General features: G+C 34.7%; 3 protein-coding genes across 3 annotated transcripts; 1 reads left to right on the forward strand and 2 right to left on the reverse strand.

The window, feature by feature from the left end:
• Positions 1-2,674, reverse strand: LOC109584890 (hemicentin-2-like; the record flags this gene model as incomplete). Its single annotated transcript, XM_020000788.1, has 10 exons — positions 2,593-2,674; positions 2,258-2,542; positions 1,898-2,203; positions 1,258-1,566; positions 1,087-1,209; positions 850-1,038; positions 635-799; positions 409-549; positions 66-356; positions 1-23 (listed from the first exon to the last, which is right to left on the reverse strand). Coding segments are annotated over exons 1-10 (1,893 nt in total), but the record flags the coding sequence as incomplete, so codon positions are not given.
• A 97-nt stretch (positions 2,675-2,771) lies between these two features.
• LOC100640761 (multidrug resistance-associated protein 4-like) lies at positions 2,772-16,667 on the reverse strand. Its single transcript, XM_020000789.1, has 28 exons — positions 16,526-16,667; positions 16,364-16,474; positions 15,601-15,718; positions 14,747-14,968; positions 14,601-14,690; positions 14,159-14,322; positions 13,677-13,802; positions 12,863-13,118; positions 12,600-12,666; positions 12,288-12,547; positions 12,005-12,049; positions 11,730-11,921; positions 11,169-11,350; positions 11,014-11,110; positions 10,543-10,693; positions 9,804-10,009; positions 9,353-9,490; positions 8,970-9,007; positions 8,636-8,859; positions 7,782-7,861; positions 7,577-7,727; positions 6,904-7,054; positions 5,944-6,023; positions 5,697-5,797; positions 5,083-5,286; positions 3,959-4,377; positions 3,301-3,406; positions 2,772-3,055 (listed from the first exon to the last, which is right to left on the reverse strand). Exons 1-28 carry the CDS (start codon positions 16,651-16,653, stop codon positions 2,864-2,866), a joined length of 4,299 nt encoding a protein of 1,432 aa, XP_019856348.1. The 5' UTR covers positions 16,654-16,667; the 3' UTR covers positions 2,772-2,863.
• Positions 16,668-16,721: 54 nt separating this feature from the next.
• LOC100640888 (leishmanolysin-like peptidase) lies at positions 16,722-22,995 on the forward strand. The gene is made up of 19 exons (XM_020000796.1): positions 16,722-16,913; positions 17,050-17,153; positions 17,203-17,233; positions 17,328-17,410; positions 17,720-17,837; positions 18,045-18,238; positions 18,974-19,073; positions 19,350-19,453; positions 19,506-19,620; positions 20,358-20,465; positions 20,521-20,597; positions 20,647-20,739; positions 21,579-21,711; positions 21,769-21,831; positions 22,091-22,151; positions 22,203-22,312; positions 22,442-22,522; positions 22,594-22,662; positions 22,752-22,995. The coding sequence occupies exons 1-19, from the start codon at positions 16,794-16,796 to the stop codon at positions 22,914-22,916; spliced, it is 1,929 nt and encodes a 642-aa protein (XP_019856355.1). The 5' UTR covers positions 16,722-16,793; the 3' UTR covers positions 22,917-22,995.
• Positions 22,996-23,730: the final 735 nt, after the last annotated feature.

A 23,730-nucleotide genomic window follows, 5' to 3' on the forward strand; every position in this document is an offset into this window, starting at 1 on the left:
AGTGAGAGTGATGTTAGGTGGTACTAAGAAAAACATAATAATTATTCCATTTAAACTAAACTTACCTTGAACAACTAAATGATTATCAACAGTATCATTTCCAAACACATTACTAGCTAAGCAAGTATACCTTGCAGCATCAGACAAACCAAGATCAAACAAAGTCAAAACACTAGTTCCATTAGTATTAGTATATAATGAAGAATACTTGTCTTGACTAAGAGACAGCTCCTGATCATTAGCATACCAAGTCAGGAGTGGAATAGGATGACCAGAAGAACTACAAGTAAAGGAAATATTTCGTGTTCCTATTGCGACTCCCACATGTCTTGGTAAAATGCTGACACTAGGAGAAGCTAAAATAAAATTAATTCAAACGCATGTAAGTTCATACAAAATTTGACTAACTTCCTATAAGCAAATAATATCCTTTGCTATCGGTACCAACTTCATTGTACACAGTCGACTGTATGAATCCATTCTCTTCCAGTGACACTGAAAATATTGTGAGGGAGAGGCCATCAGCTGAAATTTGGAATTGATCAGATGCTAAACATAAAAGGAGAGACATATGTTAAGGCAAGCAAGCATGCAAATAATTGTTTAGTTATTATAAGTTGGCATTTTTACTCACAGTTTAATTCTTTGATCTCCCTGTTGACTGTTGTCAGTGTCCAAGCTACTTGCTCACTTTTGACAGGAGGAGAGGCAAAATTGATACTGAAGGAAAGAGTGATTGATTCATTTACTAGTAAACTGTAATTAGATGATGAATTCACTCTAATTAACTGAGGAGGAGCTAAAAATGAATGAGAATAATAGCACTCTTAATTTGTAAATAATACGTACAATGTACTGTGAGGTGTATTAAGGTGTCTTCTTTAGATCCAATTAAGTTAGTGACATTATTAGTTCCTTTACATCTGTATGATCCTTCCTGGTCTATTGTAACATTGGTTAGTGTTAGGTTAGAAACGATAGTTCTATCACTCAATGGAAGCGATCTTGAAGCATTGTGAATTTGAACTTCGTTACCATCTGGGAAAAGATTAATTACATAATATACTTACTAGATTTGTGGCGTACCTTTGCCAATGAAATACCATTCAATGACTGGTCTGGGGTTACCAAATCCTTCACATAACAAGGTGACTTCATCTGATGCATTAACAGTGACGTTATGAATAGGTGAGCTCACTTGTGGTGGGTCTAAAACAAAGAAAAAATACTAATAACTTAATTAGTTTTCATACTTACATGCAATCAGTAACTGAGTTTGAGCCTTAATTAATGTCCTGTTATTATTTGATGGTATGACTTGCTCAACAACACAAGAGTAATTCAACTCATCAGACAACTGAACATTCTCCAAAGTGAGAGTACTTTCAATGACTTTAGGTGAGACAACAACACTTGTTGAGATATTAGTGAGATTAAGCCCATTACTAGTTAACCAATACACAACTGGAGGAAGAGGATTAGCTGTCACTGAACAGAACAAGCTGGTGTTCCCTCCTGCTATTCCTTCTACTATAAAAGGAGGCTGGAGAATAAAAAGTGGCAAATCTAAAAAAATAAATAATAAAAGTTGTCAAATCCACGACAAGATTAAAACATGATTACATGAACTGTGGGTTTTGACCAAGACTTGGTGATGTCATTATGATGTAGCCCATAGCCTATCACAACAACATAAGGCTCAGAATAAACCACAGGCCCACAGTTGCTAAATGATAATGCTCATTATAATAAAATTATGCTAAAACTAAAAGTTCCTAACTAATGCATGCTGCATGCAACATAGCTATCAAGATATTTCCGGAGCTGATAGCAAAGCATTGATAATAAGGCACAAATCTAACGGCTCTCAGTAGATCTAAACTATTATTTAACTTACAATACACAGTCACTAGAACATCAGAAGAGTGTGCTGTTTTAAACCCAATGCTAGATGGTGCATTAAAAGCTGAACAGCTATAAACCCCTTCATCATTTCTTTCCAAAGGTTGCAGCACAAGTCTGCTGGTGACGGTTTGCTGGTCTGTGCTTTTATTAGACTCAGGGGCTGGATTTAGAGGGAGTCCATTACGATACCATGATATTGATGAAGGAGTAGGAGCTCCTATCGCTGTACAGTTAATACTCACCATCTCACCTTCAACACTGTTAATAGCATTTGGATAAATGTGTACTTCCACGGCCTCTAAAAACATTATGACAAAACAACGTTCAGATATGCTAAGTTTAATGTGCATACTTTCAACAAAAATTCTGAAATATCTTTTAATGCTCGAGTCTGAGAAGTGGAACTTGATCACGTTACAAACAAAGTCCCCAGTGTCAGAAAGACTAGCATTAAAACTGATGCTGCTCCTGGTGCTCCCAGAGGTGACAGTGTAGTTTGGATTATTGGAGAGTGAGAGCCCATCTTTCGTCCAGGAGCTTGAGAAGCAATTGGCTGAAAACTGACATGTGATGGTGTGCTGTGATCCAAAACGGATGGTCCTAGGCCCTGACGGAGCAGAGACAGTACAGCTTGCTCCTAAAAAGAAGAGGAATATAATCTCAATGGCCATTTATTAGCAGACTCACCAGCAGTGTAGATGAATGCGAGCAAAACCAGTAGCCCTATCCGAGTAATTAAATGTGGCATGGTGCAGTGCAGAATTCACAAAGTGCTGTAGTATCTATGGCTGTAGTATTAATGACTACTAACTTTACCACGAGGCCACTCCTTCACGAACCAAATGTACAAATTCACACAATGTATATAAATTGTAAAATACAGAGCATAAATAAATTAGGATAAATACGTGACAATTTCATTTGATAATCTCATTACACAAATTTTTTCAAATGTTAATTATTTCAGTCTCAATGGCTTGTCGGTGGATCGTATTCCATGCCTCATGTTGTAAGTATCGCTTGCAATTTCCTTTAACTTTGCAGCAGTCCCTGGACCAGTGTGCTCTACTAATCGTAAAAGATAAGAATTCGGTTTGCTAAGAAGTACATGTGGCTCATCAAATTCTGCTATCTCACCAAACCTTAAGACCTAGAAATTATACAATAAAGAGGAAAAGGCTACTCAAAATTGACACATTCCAATAATTTAATTACAAGCCTCTAGCTTACAATTAACACCTAGTGACTGAATCACAATGTTTACAAATGCCAGCAGATGAAGTTACTCGTACATCATGTCACAAATTACATGTACTCACACAACCAATCATAATTATATCTGATCAAGCTCTTGCTGAATGTAATACATTGAAATAGTACAGGGTTTTATCGTACCATAATTCTATCGGAATCCATCACAGTTTCAAGTCGATGGGCTATAGTGAGTATAGTGCACTGGCTGAACTGTTCACGTATAACTTGTTGTATGATGGCATCAGTTCTGTGTGGAGGAAAGAGAGGAAAGATGAGATAAAAGGAAAACCATATGTAGTGTCTATGTCACAAGGCATGCATTAATGAAAGTAGTGAAGCCTTGTTTATACCAGAACATTTCGGAGCAAGGTTTTTTGTCTTGTTTTGTAAACAAGCAAAATGATTAAAATAAAATTAGAAGGAAGAGGGGAGAGGTTTAATGTATCCCATAAATCAGCACTGTTCGTGTCATAACTAACTGGGTGAGCCTACCTAATGTGGTGGCATACCAAAGAAGCACAGTTTACATGCCATAAAATAAACTGACCCAGTTATGATATGATGAATGGGATGCTATAACCCATTAATAATTGCAATCCATTAATTATAATGATTTTTACAACTAAGGTAACCAAATGCACATTGACAATCATATTCACGACCATTAACTTCAAGAAAATAGGCTAAAGGTGAAAAATGTTGAAATTTTATGGACGTCAATATACCCATCATTGCAAAAACGTTAAACATAAAGGTCACTAAATAATTTGAGTTTACTTTAATTTTATAAACCACTTACTCCAGATCCACATTAGCCGTTGCTTCGTCTAATATCAATATTTTATTCTTCCTCAGTAATGCTCTAGCAAGGCAAAACAACTGCCTCTGTCCAACACTGAAATTGCTCCCTCCCTCAGTCACCATTGCTTCCAGTCCTTCATCCAGTAACTCTATACTCCATTTCAACTGAACTTGCTCCAAGGATCTCCATATCTCCTCGTCATCATAGTTACCAAATGGATCCAGGTTATGGCGTACGGTCCCGGTAAATAGAACAGGATCTTGTGGGATTATTGATAAATGGCGTCTCAAGTCGTGAAGTCCGAGCGTTAGAACTTCAACATTGTCGATCTCTATTGATCCGTTTGGTTCAGCAAGTCGGAATAAAGCTGAGGCCAGTGATGATTTACCAGCACCAGTACGACCCACAATACCAATCTAAGGAAAAGCATAAGAGTTATTTAATTATCTAAGCATAAGAGTTATTTAATTATCTAAGAATAAGAGTTATTTAATTATCTAAGCATTAGGTGTCTTTAAAATTGAATTATTCTCTGGTAATTAATTTATCAGTGTGTCTATTGTAAACTATTTTCTTTTGATTTACAAAATTAGCCTTTGAAGGGTGACTAATCATAAAACAACAGCCAAATAGCCAGTGTACATGTACGTGCGATTTATGAAGCATTGGATTATGCACAAGTAATCCAATGTAAATACTGTACAGCGGCGGGTATACCTCAAATGTTCGTTCTAAGCAGGATTAGATTTTTTTGTTTATTTTATTTTCATTCTGAGTAGCCATTTTGCACATGTGGCATTGACGAAATGCCTTTTTGACTTGGAAAATATTCGTTCCACAAGGAATGAGAGCAAAAAGAATGAAATTAAACTCTGACGGAATATACCCACTATACGGTACCAAGAACCCTTCAGCCAGTACATGTCAAATAGCGAGTGTACATGTACATGCCTTTGATTATGCAACACGGTGTAAATACTAAGAATCCTTAGGCCAGTACATGTACATGAAAGTGTCAAATACTTCCAAGTACTGTACATGGTACTACTGTTGTATGGGAATCCTAAGAACAGCCTGTGGTTACACTCCAGCACACACATATCTAAGAGACCACAATTGACCTTTTCTCCAGATTCAATAACAGCAGATAGTCCCTTGAGAACTAATGGAGAAGTCTCAGAATGTCTGTATGTCACATCTTTTAATTTTATCCTTCCACTTTCCGGCCAAGTCGAGGGTGGTTTCTCAAGCAAAGGGTCCGTCTCAAAAGGAGCTTCACTTGAAATGTCCTCATCATATGCAATGACTCTCTCAGCTGACACCATCTGAATAGAAGGAAAGAGAGAGAGAGAGAGACAAAATATGAGGAGTGAAACACAAGTGGTTGAAAAAGAGTTAGAGTATACATCATGGGAGGGGTATTAGTAAAAGTAGAAACAAAACCAGAAAGAAATGCCCCAAAATAGCAATCTACCAATGTAGTTTTATTTTTGTTAAAAGTCCCCCAGTCATGTTAGGAGTCCCCCTAGTTAGCTTAGGAGTCCCCAAGGTTGGGTTTAGGGTTTAGTTATTTTTTGAGTGTACCCTAGCTATGTTAGGAGTCTCCTAGTCATTTAGGAGTTCCCTAGTTATGTTAGGAGTCCTCTAGTTTTTGCTTCTGTTCTGTTTCTTTTCACCTCTGGTTTTGTTTTGTTTCTACTTTTACTACTACCCCATACGGGAGAAATTAACTGACCAAGTTTTCTACTTCGGCACTGAGTCTCATGCAGTACTGGAACATCCCATTGAGAGATATTGAATAAAAGAGAGCAAGTCCGACCAAACCAGGAGAAAGACCTAAGAAAAGACTCGCATTAAGTGCTGGACAGTGTCACTCATAAATTTAATTTTAACAGTTTAAGCGTGTGAAGGATATACATGTAGTAATTCTAATTTGCTTTTAATTATTAAATAATTAGATAATGGTTGTGGTGTACACTTACTTCCTGCTAATGGTATAGACACAAAGACTACTGTTGTTATGAATATAGAACTAAGGGCATCAATTCTCATACCAAACCATCTGATAGTGAGAGAGAGAGAGAGGGGGGGGGGAGAGAGAGAAAGAGAGAGAGAAAAGAAAAAGTAAAAAGGAGAAAGGAAAGAAGAGAGGGAGGAGGGAGAGCAAATGTAAAAAGAGAGTAGGGGAAGGTAGAGAGAAAAAAGGAGAGAGAGAGAGAGAGATAAGTAAACACCATTTATAATGAAATATTTTACTAAGCACTGTCATGCTACTAGAGTAATCTGAGTGTGACATATAGTTACACAACTTCAAAGGAAGAATGCCATAAATTATATGAAGTGTTGCGTCTGTGTGTCTATGAACTGTGACCATTTCCTGTTGTTGTTTTAATAGCCAAGAGGTTATACATGATGTATACAAGAGTATCATAATAATTCTCTACTCTTTATACATGTAGCAACTGTTATGCAGGGAATAATAAGAATTTTGAATAAAAGGGAAAATTGGCTACATTGCATTATTGATTATAAAAATTATCGTCTTTCGTAAGCTATGTAAGAGTAATAGCTAAGATTAATGGCAACAAACAAGTCAAGAGTTTTCTAGTAGCAACATAAGCATAGCTCTGCCTATGGTGGTCGGGGGTGGTCAAGACAGCCACCTCAACAAATGAACCAGCCATAGTTCATCACTTAGACCAACCATCCAATTAATACTAATAACCATACATAAAGCCTGATATTGTAGTCTACTAGTATGGTGTACATAAGCTTAAAAGGAACAATAGTAGTCTCCAACCACCTCTAATTTTTTCTAGGCAGAACACTGCATAAGGTAGAGAATCTGCTTTTCTAGCAGATACTAAATCAAGGAGACCAAGCTCCTTAATATTTTAAACTCTTTCTAGTAGCTAACATTATAAGTATGTACATGTATGTACCTTGAAGATACTATGTACAGGAACCAAGCTTGTGTGTGCTTGTTGTGATAATTGTAAAACACTTTAACCATCTCCTGGACCATACCATAAGCCCTTATTGTTGATAGGCCTTGGAGAGTCATTGATATATGAGAGTAGAGAGGACTACGACCTGGAGGAATGAGAGAGACAAGGAAGAGATACATGTACAAGGTGGAAAGAGACAAAGAAATGTAAAAAATATACTGTATAATGCAAAATTTTTGAGGGCTGTAAATTTTGTGGATTTTGCAATTTTTTGAAGATTCGTGAAAAGTACTTCCGCAAAATCAAATTATTACAATACAATATGGCAGAAACTTGCAAAACTTAAATCTGCAAAAGAATTTTTAGCAAAATTTACAGTCCTTAAAAATTTTGCGCTATACGGTACATTATAATTATGGCTGGTGATTTTGGAGGGATAAAACTTGAATGGGCAAATTGCTTAATTTTTGTATGATCAATGGGTTTTAATTAAGCAAATTTGTGATGATTTACCACTGTGATTGTGCAAAATGGTTCGAAATGGCTGGTTTAATTTTGACAAAATGGTTATCAAAAATTTCGAATTCACCAAAATTCCCCCAATTAAAATTACCAGCTACATGGGAGTATTAAATATGACTGTGTATGCACATGTATATTAAATTACTTGAGGCCTCAATGCGTTTGATGCTTCTAGCCATTCTAAGGTAATACTGTCTGAAGAGTACAAAGACAACACAGAGAACAACTATTACTACAATGAGGTAATAATTAGCTATGACAGCTGTAATGATGATACCAAGAAACCTCATGAAAAACTAGACAAAAGACGGACAAATTGAACACTATAATACCAACAAATATTAATTTACTTGCAAGAACTCGCAAAAAGAGTAAATAAGAATGTCATCGAGGAATCCAACGTCTTTGGAAAACCTGTTCAACACACGACCTAATAAATTGCATTAATTAACACAAAAGAAATAAATATAACAGACTAAAAAGTAGCCCAGTATGTTGCATGCAAAGTAGCTGACAAGTATTGCAAACGGGGGACTAAGTGAGCTTAAAAGCAAGCTCCAGTATGGAGCAACTTTAAAAATTCATTAAAAATCCAATTTTAGTTGGAATCAGCTCAAAATTTTTACACAACGTAAATACATGCATATGTATCAGGAAAAATTATAAAAATGAAGAATTCTCTCTTTTTCAATTTTGGTGAAATTGGGTCCAAGACCATACAGTACAGGGGCTTTGACCAATTTTTTGAGCAACTTAAAAATATAATTTGATTTACACCAGCTCAAAATTTCTAAACAATATGTATAAGTACATGCATATGTATCAAAAAATGTAATAAATTCTCTACTAGCCATTTTTGACAAATACCCTGTGCTATAGTACATGCAAACTTTGGAAAAAAATTCACTGACAAGAAGTTGCATGAGCACTATGCCATGATCCTGTGGGAAACCTCAAATTTTCATAGTATAGTAAAATTAAAGCAAAAGGCCTAAAATTGGTATAATAATAACAATAGATACAACAATAGATACAACAATGTAGTTGGAGGGGGAGAAAAGTTTAGTAGCGGCCATGTGCCATTGAGCATGCACATCTAAAATGGTGGGTTTAATTTGGAGAATGGCTACCAAAATGTCAAAATGTTCACTTTAAAAATTTACCAGCTACTGAGTATAATACTAACGGTTTCCCTGATACTCACCAATAGGATTAGTATCAAAGAACAGAACTGGTGCTCTGATTATAGAGGAGAACATTCTGTTATGGAGTGAACGGGCAGCCCTCAGTGACAACACATAAAATAGGAAACTTCTCAATAAGCAGCTGATCCAAAGAGAGGAGACCAGACCAGAATATATACCGATCCTTTCATTGTTGGACAGAGCACATGTTGATACTGCACTATCATTATTATTACAATTGGCCCTACGAGAAAATATAATAAGAGAATAATAATAAATTTAAATAATAATAATAATAAATTTAATAATAATAATAATGAATATTATTTTATAATAATAATAATAAATTCGTACCAATCTGCAATCCACCAGTCTGTAGTTATGATTGAACACTGCAAATGAAAGTTGTAAAACATTATAAAAATTACTAATATAATACCGTATAGCGGGAAATTTTAGAGGGAAATTAAATTTGGAAAAATTTGGCATTTTGATAGCCATTCACCAAAATAAAAATCCGCCATTTTGAGCCATTATACGCATGCTCAATGGCACATGGCCACAAATTTGCCAATCACCAAAATTTAGCAATTCGCAAAATTTAACTCCCTCCAAAATTTCCCACTATACAGTATCTAATTTCTTTTAAAAACTCAATTAAATCCTACTAACATCTCACTTAGATCATATTATATTAACACATAATTGATACACTCAGTACATTTTAGTCTCCTTACTTCAGCAATGATGAAAACAACCAGTACAACTAGAGGCAGCCAGTAGCTCCCTCCAGAGATGAAGTATTTTGCGTAAGTTTTAACTGATACTGTACCACTAACACTCTCTTCCTCTGGAGGAGCTTCAAATGTCTCGACCTAAAAATGTAAGCATGAAAATATTGCAAACAATTTAATGAGGCTTAGGCAAATAGCAAAGGGCTGTAAATTTTGCAAATTTGCCTAAAAATCTATATTTTCAATTTTGCCAAATTTTGAAACAACTTCTAAAAATTTCTAAAAATCCCAATTTTGATTGGAATCCGGTCAAATTTTTCACAAAAAATTCCATTAAAATTTCCTCCTAGCCAATTTTAGTGCACTATGCTTGGCAAACTTTAAAGTAAAATTTTTAATCTATCTTTTATTAAAAATTACATCATTACTTTATAATTATCATTATAAACCATACCGGTATTTCTACTCCATTTTGTATACTAGTAATTGATCTAAGAGTCCTTCCAAAGCTACGGGTAGACAAAGCTTTTAGAAGAGGAGGTGGAGCAGGAGTGGTCACTGCTGGAGTATCATCATTAACAGAATTACTGATAACTAATGAATCATATATTGACAAGCCTGGAAATAAAGCACTTTCTTCAAGAGGTGAATGTAACGGAGCTGAAAAAGAGAGAGAGAAGAGAAAAAAAGATTATAAAAATAAATTCATGATACAAACTGTATAATGGAAAATTTTTGATTTTTGTGGATTGTGCATTTTTTGAAAATTTATGGAAATAAAATCTGCGAAATTCAATGTAATATGGTTCAAGATGGCTGAAAAGTAGAAAATTAAAGCCACAAAATTAATTTTGGATAAATCCACAAAATTTTTGGGCTACAAAAATTTTTCACTATACGGTGGAAAAGCTATTTAGTCAATAATTAAAAAATATGTGACCATAATTGACAAAAGGATGATTTATAATTCAACATTATAATGAAAAATATCAACCTGTGAGTGCTTTGTTAGACAACCATTGTGTCTAGAAGTTACATAATAACTTTTTGGATCCTGTGGAGTAATTTTATCATAAATGGAGCTTAGGAAGTTGGATTTTTTTGGCTATAAAGACAAATTTTACTATCCGCCATAAGGTACCTTTTGTCAATTATGGTCACATATACTACGTGTATAAAATTACTAAACTTACTGATCTCATCATCACTGAATGTCATCTCTGCCAGTTGTTCCTCATACTCCTCCTCCTCACTCTCTCCTCCCTTCCCTCCTATTAGTGACAGTATCTTTGATTCTCCCCATTCCAGTATTTCTGTTGTATCACCATACACTGTCACCACACCCTAAGATAATTACAGATATTAAAAGTTCTTTACAGTTTTAATTGCATGTGTGTATTTTTTATTCTATTAGAGTTAATGATGCTATTAAATCTATTAGTCCTTAAATTTAGTGTTCTAAGATCCCTGACTAAATTTATAAATTACTACACAAAATTAAAAGTGGATTTAGTTAAGGCATAAAATAATATGAAAGAAGCAGTACACTGACAGAAGCATTACACAGACAGTTAGTTACATACTACTAGCTGCTAAGCACTGTATGACTGCTGTTAATCTACTATTGCTAATCAATTCAATCCTAAGTGGGTGAATATGCGTACCTCTTTGAGGCCAATCATCTTATCACACTGTTTCAAATACTGGAGCTGATGAGTGACCAGTAATACACAAGACTGGGATAACAGGCCTTTGATACACCTTATAAAGAAAGAAGTAGGAAAAACATAAATCAAGTTGAGAGAAGAAGAGAATTTACTTGTTAAAAAGGTGTCTGCTGACAGCAGTATCAACAGCACTCAGTGGGTCATCAAGGAGGTATATATCAGCTTTACGATAGACTGCCCTAGCCAGACTGATCCTTGCCTTTTGTCCACCACTTAGTGTCACTCCTCTCTCTCCCACTAAAGTCAGGTCACCATTAATAAGACAATCAATATCCTAATGGGTATGTATGTGTATATGCATGTACATGTATGTAATGAAAAGGAGAGATGATGATTAAGTACTATACACATTGGCTGTTTCAATTTGTAACATCATACTGATCACATTAAGAAAGAGAGCTATTGTTTGGTCCATTCATTGTCTTGTTTTTCCACATTTTTTATTCTCTCTTCTCTGTCTCTGTCTGTCTGTCTCTCTCTCTATCTCTGTCTCTGTCTCTCCCTCTCTCTCCCTCCCTCTTTCTCCCTCTCCCTCCCTCCCTCCCTCTCCCTCTCGCTCCCTCTCTCTCTCTCCTTCCCCTCCTCTCTCTCTCTCCCTCCCTCTTTCTCCTTCCCTCCCTCTCCCTCCCTCCCCCCTCTCTCTCTCCTTTTACCCTTTTCAAAGCACAAGCCTCCAGTACAGTATAATACCAGTCATCCTCATATTTTGATCCAAACAGTATATTTTCCCTCACAGTACTTGAGAATATCCATGGCTCTTGGCTGACATAGGCCACTGTACCTCTCATTGTTACTGATCCTTTAATAGGAGGCAGCTCCTTCAGGAGACATTGGAGCAAAGTAGACTAGAATAAAAATAATTAAAAAAAAAATAATAATATTAATAAATAATAATAATAATAATAATGGTAAATGTGTTTTTGCTAACTTTTCCAGCTCCTATAGGCCCGACAATTGCAAATAGTGGTGATTTCTAATAAGAGAAAATAAACATTTTAAAAAGAGAAATAGACTTCAAAGAGAGACAAGAATTTACAGTTAGAGCATCAAACTAGAAGTCCTATACACACATGTATACAAATCAATGCATTCCATACATAATGTTGGGAGCTCCATTGGCCAATAAACACTTTTGGTTGGAAGTATATACAGTATAAATTAGACTTTAGCAAGTGAACAAGCAACAGAGCTAAGTTGGCACAAAAATTTACCATATCAACTTTGAAAGATATATTCAATAAAGTACACTCAGAAAGGTCTTCTTCATTGTTCCATGACGCATGAAGATCCTTTACCAAAACACCAATGACATCATCACCTGTAAGCTCCTCCTCTCTCTCCTCCTCCCCTGGTTTTGCCCCTAGTCTTGTCAGTGAGTTATATCCATCAGAACTGTCAGTATCTATACTCCATTTCTTCCTAAACATGCTCAATTTTGATTTCTTTGGTGGGCTAATTGGAGGGTCATCAACTAAAAAATAATTTACAGTTTATAAAATTAATATTTATTATATGTCTTATACTTTGACTGTCATTGTCTTCTGTGGTCTCATGAGTAGGTAAATCATCATCATTAATTAATAGAAAATCCTACAGGGAGAGAGAGGGGGGAGAAAGAGAGAGAGGGGGAGGGAGGGAGAGAGAGAGTAAGGGGGAGGGAGAGAGAGGAGAGAGAGAGGGGGGAAAAAGAGAGAGAGAGGGAGAAAGAGAGATAGAAAAGGAGAAAGATTATAAAAGATTGAAGAGAGACAGGTGGATCGACCAAAACACTTAAAAAGTTACTTACACTTATTCTTTTTAATGCCACTCTTCCTTCTGATATTTGTATGACAGAAGTAACAAGAAACTTAAGTGAAATGAGGCGAACAAACGAGAGAAGAGAAAGAGTAGTGAAAACCTTTTTTGATGTCAGTATGTTATTTTCGTCAATCGAAACGTAGACGGAAAAGACAATCAACAAAATCAAAGGAAGAGAAATGTCGTAATAACTGAGATTAATGATACGAATAATGGAGCTCTTTAAAATAGCTTTGACTTCAAGACTGATAGAAAGAGAAAGGAAAAATGAATACGTATATCTATGTACTGTAAAATTACTATATATTATTATTAGTATATTAATAGGTTATATTATTAGCATAATATTATATGTACATGTATATCTGTACAGTACATTAAGTAATTTTGGTTTTGGATGGCTTACACTTGACTAAACAAACTGTTATAAGGACTCTTGCTCTTATGTATACATGCTTAATGTCACGTGGCTACAATTTGTCAAAAATAATAATGCAAAAATTTGCCTTTCAAAAACTACCATGTACACTGTATAAACTGTATAGTGGGAAATTTTGGAGAAAATTAAATTTGGCGAATTTGGCATTTTGATAGCCATTTGCCAAAATAAAATCCGCCATTTTGAGCCATTATGCGCATGCTCAATGGCACATGGCCACAAATTCACCAAATTAAAATTTGCCATTCACCAAAATTTAGCAATTCGCCAAATTTTAGTCCCTCCAAATTTCCTGCTATGCGGTACTTTACATAAAGAATAAAGAAAAAAAGAGGATGTAGGTGTATGTGTGGAGACATGTTACCTTCTTATGTTGGATACAACTTGATGGAAGGCATACTCCCATCCGTACATCTTAATGACTCTGATACCACTGATGACTTCATTCATTGTCAGTACTCTCTTATCAGTTAGCTTGGCTGCATTCAATCTGAAGGACAACATGAAATGAGTAAAGATCTCATCTACAGTACATTAGTGTGTAGCAAGTTTGAGCTGATTCTGAACAAATTTGTAAAAAACCAATTTTGGTCGGAATCAGCTCAAAATTGCTACACAACATAAAAACAATGTATTGGAAAAATTATAAAACTAAAAAATTTTCTCCTAGTCATTTTTGGCGAAATCTGACCGAGACTTTTGTAACTTTAAGTATTTGTAAAAAATTAAAATATTTTTGAAACTACAGAAAAAAACATGTACTATTGTAGTGCTTTTCAGCTCATAAAGCATTCACTAAGCATGCTTGGTGGGGAACATGTAATGTACATGTAATGTACGACTCACCTTAGCTTAATAAAAACTCGTCCTAAGTAATGCTGTAAAGGTAGTTGAATAACAACAAGGAAAGCAGCTAGGAATGCAGTGGGGCCGATCTCAACGTACACAAAAGCAGTGACAATGACTAAATGTATGGGACCAATCCACAGATAGTGATAGAACAAGAGAGACTGGAGGAAGAAGGAGAAGAAAGAGAATCATAAAGAGTGAGAGATTGAGGGATAAACCTTTTACTTATAGCTGGTAATTTTAGAAGGATAAAATTTTTTGGTACTTGGGAGGTTTCAATTAGGCAAATTTATGGTCATATGCCATTGAATATGTAAATAATGGTTCAACACAATTGAGTTCTTTATTTTATATTAAAACTCTAAATTCACCACAATCCCCTTCCAAAATTATTAGGTACATGTATACATGTATATACATGTTCTTGTAGTGGTTGTACCTGATCAAATCTATGAACATCATTTGAAGCTAGGTTGATAATGTGACCAACCGTTAGTTGACTGATACGACTAGGACGTAACTCAACAATCTAACAATGAAAAAATACAACCATTTCGATCATAGCAATCAATCAAGTCACCATACCTTTTTATAAATAGCAGATGTGGCTATTACTCTAACCAACATCCCAAGTTTGTATCCAGAATATCCACTGAGACCGTTGAGAAAGACAAGGAGAAAGGAAACCATAGAGAGAGCTAAAGCAAACAGATAAGCACTGTGAGTGTCGGATTGGGTAGGCTCAGGAATTGCAAAATAATTCGTCAAATATCCCAAGATCACAGGCTGGCCTATGAGTGCTAGAACCTATTAATGAAACATCAACATGATTCTAGATCTGCTCACAGTTCAAAACTATCATTAATAACTGCCTAGAAATACATTATTAAATTTTTAAAAAATCAACTCAAAAACTTTACATCAAAGAGGATTTGCAAAAATAAAATTCACAAAAATAAAATTTGACTGACTACTTACAAAAATTCTAGCTATGCATAAATTTTAGAGTCTGCTATAAGGAACTATTCTATTCTTAGTGTAACTTTACATTGTTATCTCTTACTCGCTGATTAATTGTTTACAGTTATATAATTATAGGTGGAACACTATTGTAACCTAAGACGCATTTTTCATGCATATTTAACTAATTGAAACAAATGAAATAAAGCAAAATAGGACCAACACATGACTATCATGGGTCATGTAGCAATGAGAAATAGCGGATGGCATGTAATATTTGTGTATGTATAGGGAATTATTATTTATTAGAGATGGGGAGGCGTTTTGAATTATGGGAATGTTGATTAATCAATATATTTACATTTAACCAATCTTTTATCACCACTTCTGTCTCCTTCCCTGTTCTCTCATTGCTTGCCATTTTCTTGTCATTTTCCCTTCCTCTCTCTCTCTCTCTCTCTTTCCCACTCTATCCTTACTACTAAGAATGATACAATCCCGTGTAGCAATATTCTCCATGAAAGACATTTTGCTATGGCCAGCCATAGCCTTGGAGATGACTGTTTCCCTGCTCTTTCTTTTTCAGTATTCCAATGCCTTCAAAGAGAGAGAGTCAAGTAAAAATAATACATGTCTGATACCTGTACTTTAGATTGGAAAATTTTTTGTTGGTAGGGGAAAATTCCTATTATTTTACTAGTAATTCTGTTAATATCCCATGATTCATTGTGTAAATAGACATGTATTTCATGTGCTAAATTTCGTTAGCCGTTAAAGTAAAAAATTCTAAAAGTATTTTTTATATGAAGAGTATATTATGCTTCCTTCTTCTTATTATTATACTTATTATTGTCTCCTGGTGATTACAAAGACAAAACAAAAGCTCAAATTCAATCAATTACAGTACTTAATATTGGCAACTCTATGATTGCAATGTATAGGCAGTAACTTAGTGGCCAAATGTAGTGAGAGCAAAGCAAAATGGTAGATCTTATTTTGACGACTCAGCAGCATAGAATCATATCAACGATTAAAAATTCCCCAATTTATTATTATACATGTATGTGCGCCTATATATTGTACAGCACAAAATTTTGGAACAACTAAATTTTGGTGAATTTTAATTTGGCAAAATTGTGGCCATTGTGCAATTGAGAACATGGATAATGGCGGATTTTTATTTTGGTAATGGCTATCAAAACACCAAATTTAATTTAACTCACTTAAAAATTTCACTCTTACTTTTCAAATTTCTGTGACAGTTTTTCTGAGTCAGCCTCCGATGGGTGAGCATATAAATCAGTTTCCTTTAGCTCGTGCCTAAATCCTTTAAAGACTAAAGAGTCGATCCAGCTATGATAAAAATTAATATATAATTGTTAGACATGATGCTAGTTTTAATACCAGAAAAGGGAGCGAGAGAGAGGATTATATTTATGTAGCAGGCTATTCCTGGGGTCCTTTGGAGGCCTTTCGTATCTGAGCTCAATAGGATCCCACGTGTACTTTCTTCTCTTCTTGCTTGGCTGCATGATTGATGGTTGTGCAGATTATAAAAATTTATCACTCTTTTTATTGATGGCAAAAAATAAAATGGGCTTGGGAGCTCCGCCCACAACCAATTAGATATCTCTAGTTTACGCTGCGGTCACATCTCAAGCTACTGCGAATCATGAACGGTCCTGGACAATCTTATTTCTTGTCCCTGCTCTTCTGTGTTCTTTGTTGTTCTCAACTCTATGCCTTTGATGATATCCAAAATACAGCCAGTCATATTCAGCAGATTGGAAAGGTAGAGTAGAGACCATCTGTGTGTGATTAGACTAATCATATCTATGGAGTGATTGAGAAGCTCTTTCGCTACTACCAATTAGTGCTTGCCTTGTTTGTTTATTTCAGCCCTAATGTTTATTTCATTATGTATATAGATCAAACACAGAGTTCCGTTGGAAGAGCATCACCATATGGTTAAGAGGGAGGCAAACCAAGCTTTCCGTTTGAGTATTCATTATGACAACTCTGTGGAAACAGGGTCAGTGAGAAAAATACGTTTATTATTGTTATTATTATTATCTATATAGACTCCCTGAAGGAACTAGAACAACCATTAAGGTATAGCACTAATGAATTAGTCATAGTTGAGCTACAGCCACACTTGAGAGTAGCAAAATTTCATATTATGATTATTAATAACATCAATTTGTAGAATATGATTGTTCCACAGTTGAAAACATTCCTTGAATCTCTTCTAATGGTCAGGCCATTAAATGTTCCGATCCTTTTAGACAGGTGAGGCCATTCTTCAACTCTTGCCTTGGGTGTGGGAACTTTGCATTTCACTCCAAGCAACATGTACATTACTTGAGCACTTGACAGTATCAGTGTTGCAATGTTTACAAAAAGTTCAGGGCTAATTAGCACTTTAATAATGGTATTAGTATTTCCAACCACAATAACTTCATCAAGAATTATTGTATTTGCACATGTACATGTACAATAATGTAGCTGTACACCATATCATCTTCAGGATAGTGTGGCTCCTCGGTTGAGCCACTTCATGCTTTACATTTGTCAAGTTTTATTTTATAATCCCAATAGGGACTGTGTGGGTGGGACTTTTGTATTTCCATCAATCAATTCAACTTTACCGTGTGCTTCAACATGCAAGGCGACCACAATGTGTGGTCAGGCAGTTGTGCCTATGGAGCATCTCAAGGTACTATACCCATGCATGCACTACTAAGCAGGGAAACTAAGGCCTAGCTGGTTTTACTATTGTTAGCATTGTAGTTACTATACTTAATATGATTAGATCTAGCATGATTATTAGATTAAATGAGTTATGGCTGTTCAGCTGTTTCAATATTGATGATTAGTTATACAAACAAGCTCCCATAGTCATACATACATTTTTATACTATAGCAATGCATTGAGTGTAAGAATTCCACTCAAACTACTGATTGTCAAAGCATTGATGAAGAGGGAGATGGCATAGAAGATGCTGACATGATACTGTATGTGTCTGCAGTCAATACTTCTCCTTGTGGAACTGGCTCTGGTGGCCCTTCAACCATTGCATTTGCTAGTAGCTGTCAAATGGAAAGTGCATTAGACAGGTAATCACATTATGAGAATTTATTGTTCGACTGTTAGTTTAGTCGGTAAATAAACCACTGACTAGTGTATGTTGTGCATATGTTTGGACCCTGAACCACCTGCACAAATTTGAAAATAATCATATTATAGCAACATGGTTTAGTCTTGTGGATACTATAATTAATTTTCTGCAGGCTATAATCTACTAAAATTAATTCTACTAAATTATAGAAATTTTTAAAACCACCTAAAATAATTTTTAATGAATATTCTATAATATAAAAATTTGAGGCCAAGAAATAAGCCAGCTACAGTCAAACCTGACTATTTCCAGACACTTTAAGACCCAATAATATGGTCCTGATTATGGAAGTGTCCTTATTTCAGAGGTCCATTAATACTGTATAACGCTTTATTTTAGCGGCGCTTTATTTCGGCGATTTTGCTGTAAAATTGTAATTGGTGGTTTTTAATTTGGCAATTTTTGTCTACATGTGCATTACTGAGCATGCGCATTAATGATTGGCGGTTTTAATATCGGCAATTCTGTTTGCAAACCGCCAATCACCAAAATAAAACTCCACCAAATTAAAGCGTTATACGGTATTGTATTTAGTCTGAGCCCACCCCTTTGCCAGACTGTATACCGTATTTGGAATTTGGGACTGATACTTCTTCTCCTAATTATAGAGGTGTCATTATTCACAATAGCAGGTTCGACTGTATAAAGTAATCTATTCTATTCATTCTTATAGACCAATTGCTGGGAATGTAAACTTCTGTCCTAACATTTTTGCAACTGAGTCAGCAGGAAACATATTTGCAACAGCAAAACATGAAGTGTTCCATGCTCTGGTAACTATTATTATTATTATTATTATTATTATTATTACCATATACTTGAAAACTTTTGAGGCCAATAAATTTTCCTGGTTTTGTCAGGTTCACAAAAAATTAAAATCTATAAAAATCTAGATACGAGTATGATACAAGATGGCAGAACTATTTTTATTTGCAAAAATTAAATCAGCAAAAATGATTTTTTGGCTGATTTTTCAAACTTTAATTCCTCAAAAGTTTCCAGCTATACTGTATCTGATTGTCCTCTGTGATGTGATGGGCATATTTTAGGCATTTTCTACATCACTTTATCCTTTTTGGAGAGATGAGCAAGGAGAGCCAAGAACAGAAAGAAATGAATTTGGGTTCCCTCCAAATGTGAGCGATAATGGAGGGTAAGACACTGAAATCATTATTGTCACCAATTCAACATAAATTTCATATTAGTCGACGCTTTGATTGGAGTAACACAACTATCATGGAGTTCAATTATACTGATTGGGAAGTGTTTAGTGGTACTGTGACTCATACTGTGAATCTGATGGTGACACCAAAAGTATTGGTAAGCTAAATACTGGCTCATGCATTATGATTATACAAATCAATAACGATTACTATAATTACTATTTTATCATTATTATGATTATTTTTCATTGAAAGAGACCTAAAAAATTGAAGATAAAAATTAGCTTATTAATTATTATTATTAAAAAAATTTTTTTTATTTGATTTTGTTTTTTTTTAATTATTAAAATAATAATAATAATAACAGTAATTATTATTATTATTATGAAAAAAGAAACCTTATTATTATTATGAATAATGTACATGCACAAAAAAATAACAAAAACAAGAAAATTTTGGAAAAGGGAGAATCTAGAGGAGACAACAAAAAACAAAACCAACAAAAAGAAAACGCAAAAATGAGACAAAACTAGCTAAGGACAAAAGGAAAAAGTTATCAATAGATGATGGATTGGGTATAAATCCACTATTTATTGGGTATACAGCTACATAAAAAAAACCTATTTTCACCTACACCTAACATATTTTACCTATTATGTACTTTGTATGACTTAAATTATTTTATTTTATTTTTATTTTTATTATTATTATTATTATTATTACTATTATTATTATTATTATTTATTATAATAATAAAATTAAGAAGAATTAGAAGAGAGAGTGAGAGAGAGACGAAATTACTGGTATAAAGGGTGAGAAATCCATACTAAAAAATGGAATTATTATTAATATTTATATTATTATTTATTCTTATTATTGTTGTTGTTGACTTAGGAACATGGCAGACGTCATTTTGGTTGTAGTACTTTGAAAGGTATTGAAATGGAGAATCAAGGTGGACCTGGGACTGAACTGTCGCACTGGGAAAAGAGAATATTTGGGGTAAGAGCTGTCACTATCCATATACTGCATAACTATAGCTACCTGCCTTGTACAGAATGAAATTATGACAGGTGTTATTGATTTCGGTCCAGTTCTATCAAATGTGACACTGGCATTGCTTGAAGATAGTGGGTAAGCTCTGATAGTAATTGTAACAGACTAGCATTTTGTGATTTTATAGATGGTATAGAGTCAATTTCAGTCATGGCGAGTTTTTAGAATGGGGCTATGGAGCTGGCTGCACATTTGCTTCTAATAGCTGCTTTGCATATAAGTAAGAAAGAGAAAGAAAGTGAGTAATCAGTATAACAGTTTTAGATTGTAGTATCACATCAGGCTGAAAAAATATTTAACTTTTCATGGCATTGCCTCTCAAATTGGATTTTTACTCAAATGCTTATAACACCATTCAAAAAGCATTTTAAAATAGCTGCTATGGACATAGACAAGTCCTTCTCATTTGAATCAGTTATTATGAAACTATAATTCATCAGTCTGAGTCTAGTTTATGCAGCAAAGCAGCAGCTTTTTTATGTTTATCTCCACGGGCAAGTACAGGCAAATTAATGTATTGCATTCCTCTCTTGACTGTATATTCTATTTAATTATGAATACCTTAGGGTGGGTATTGATTGCGCTCTTAAATTTTAGCGTTGATTTAGCGAAATGTAATATTAGCAAAAATAAGAAGAAAATCAATGGTACTAAAACCCCCATTCAATAGCATACCACACTACTCAAGAAGCCCAATACATAATAGGATCATTACTATTAAATGCGGGTAATATTAATTGCGAATTTTGCGTTTGGGTTAAAAATCGCAATTATTAATACTCGCAATTATTAATAATGACATCATGATGCCATATAACTATTAGTAATAATTACTTAATCGCAATTTTTAATACCAGCAAAATCTACCTTGTGCTAAAATCGCAAAATTTAGTACCCGCAATTAAAAGTCATTCTAAGGTAATAACTATTATTAGCGGCTGGTTGAATCAGCGGTTTTAAAACGCTAAAATTAAAGTGTCGCAATAAATACCCACCTTAAGGTAAATCTTATTACATCAAACTTGGTAAGTATTGTTATGCCACATGTTTCTTGTATAGCCGACAGTCTTTGTCACCATTCTGCAATGTGCCCCAAGCTAACAATGAACTGAACTGTTCAGTTGACAGAGTATCTATCTCTATATGTAATCTAAAAACAGATCTAGGATTAAGTCTTCCACAAGAGTATCGGGTAATGAAATTAATCTCAATTTGCCCACATAGTGGTGCTTTTATTTCCAATGTATAGTATTTCAACAATTCAAGATCAGGAGGACAATTGGAAATTGCAGACTATTGCCCATACCAAGCTGTTAGTATTTTACATAATAAAATTGAGTACCTTATAGTGGTTTTTTCGAGGATAATAATTTTCACAAATGACTTGTATCCGGAGGTTCACAAAATAATTTTCAGGAATTTCCACAATTCTGGCATCTTGTATCGTATTAAATTGATTTTCAAAGAATTTAGTTTAGTGAATTTTAAAAACTGTGAAATTCACGAAATTTTTTATCCTCCAAAAAAACTGCTACACATTATTACTATTGTTATTACTATTTTTATATTAGAATGTTAGGTTTGATAACGGAAGAACAGGTGATTGCTCCAATGCAACTAACCAACTCCCAGGTATTGATGCACTGTATTAATTCTAGCATCATTTTGTTCTTCTGTCATTAGCTGGTAGTAATGCATTTGGGGAAAGATATGGTGAAGGTGCAGCTTGTTTCACTCAGCCTGTACCGTTGACAGCACCGTTAAGTAGATCACTTGGAGCAGGATGTTTTCGGGTAATAATTATTATACTACTGACCACTGTACAAAGCAGTAGCCACAATTATAATAACAGTAGCTATACTAAAGTTTAATGAATTAGAATCTCCATTGCCTCACTAGTCATTTAATTTCATTATCTGCAGTACACTTGCAATGCTGACAACACAAAGCTAGCAGTGTTTGTCAACAGTGTCAGTTACACTTGTGATCAACCGGGAAACGTGGTCAGTTAATAACTTAATATAGCATACATATAGAAAAAGTAGTTTAGGAGTTGATTGTTTTAATTTTTTAGCTAAATGTCATGAATGATGGTATTGTTGGAACTATTCAATGCCCTTCTTCTTTTGAAGGACTTTGTCAGGTCAGAATAATGAAAGATTGAGTGAGCACTTGAGAGAGCAAGACTAAAAAAGAGCTTCTTTTATGTAAAATTTTTGTTATTTTTTTTAGAAATCTATCGATTTTCCCACAACTAGTCCTCCCACATCAAGTTCCCCCACCCCCACGCCATCTTCTACAACTGCCAGCACACCATCATCTGGTGTTGCAATTAATTTCATGAAGTTTCTGCTCCTGGTACCTCTGTTTACTGCCTTTCTTGTTGTCTTTGGATGATAAACTATTTTAATTCTCATTAATTTTTTTTAAATACCGGTAATTAATTTAGATGATTAAACTCAGTTATTAAAAGTTATAATAATAATAATAATAATAATAGCTAGCGTGAAGTGTCATTCTCAGTACAGACGGTGCTGTCAAATCACTTGTAGCAATGATCAGTAACAGATGTTCTCAGCTGCTTTGCTTTTGCCTTCTTCTCTCAGCAATCCAAAGTAATTGCGAGTATCAGTGCTCTCATCACGGAGAGGAAAAAGTACACAAAGCCGCTGCTGTTTACCGGTTGTAAGTAAGTAACACATATTTTTCATTACTAGATAGCAAGGGTGCATCTAAGAAAGCCTGGACATTCAGCTGTGAAGCGCTCATTGACCGATGATGTCTTTAATCAGACATTTCGCGTTTATGCTCACTATGACAGCTCGTTTTCATCTGGGTAAGTTTTTGAGTATAATTATGCAGCCATACATGAATCCTGTCTTCCTTTTGTACAGATTATCTTCAGGAGTTCAGTCTAGAATTAGAGTTAGTCTAACTAGATATGAACACATGTCCATGTTTTGTCTTTTCTTATTCAAAGGACATCGTGAAGAATGTGACTGACTTCTTACAGGAAACATTATCTGTCAGGCAAACTCCATCCCCCATTCTACTAGACAGGTAGGTATACCGGTAGCTAGTAACAAGTGTCTCATTCCCATTTTTTCCATAGGGATTGTGCTAATGGTGGATTCTATATAACATCTGGTGATGTTAGACCTTGTGTCCAACAATGTGCGACGACTACAACTTGTGGAACTGCTACTGTACC

Source organism: Amphimedon queenslandica, unplaced genomic scaffold, assembly GCF_000090795.2.
Source record: "Amphimedon queenslandica unplaced genomic scaffold, v1.1 AMPQUscaffold_13153, whole genome shotgun sequence".
Taxonomy (NCBI): Eukaryota; Metazoa; Porifera; class Demospongiae; order Haplosclerida; family Niphatidae; genus Amphimedon; species Amphimedon queenslandica.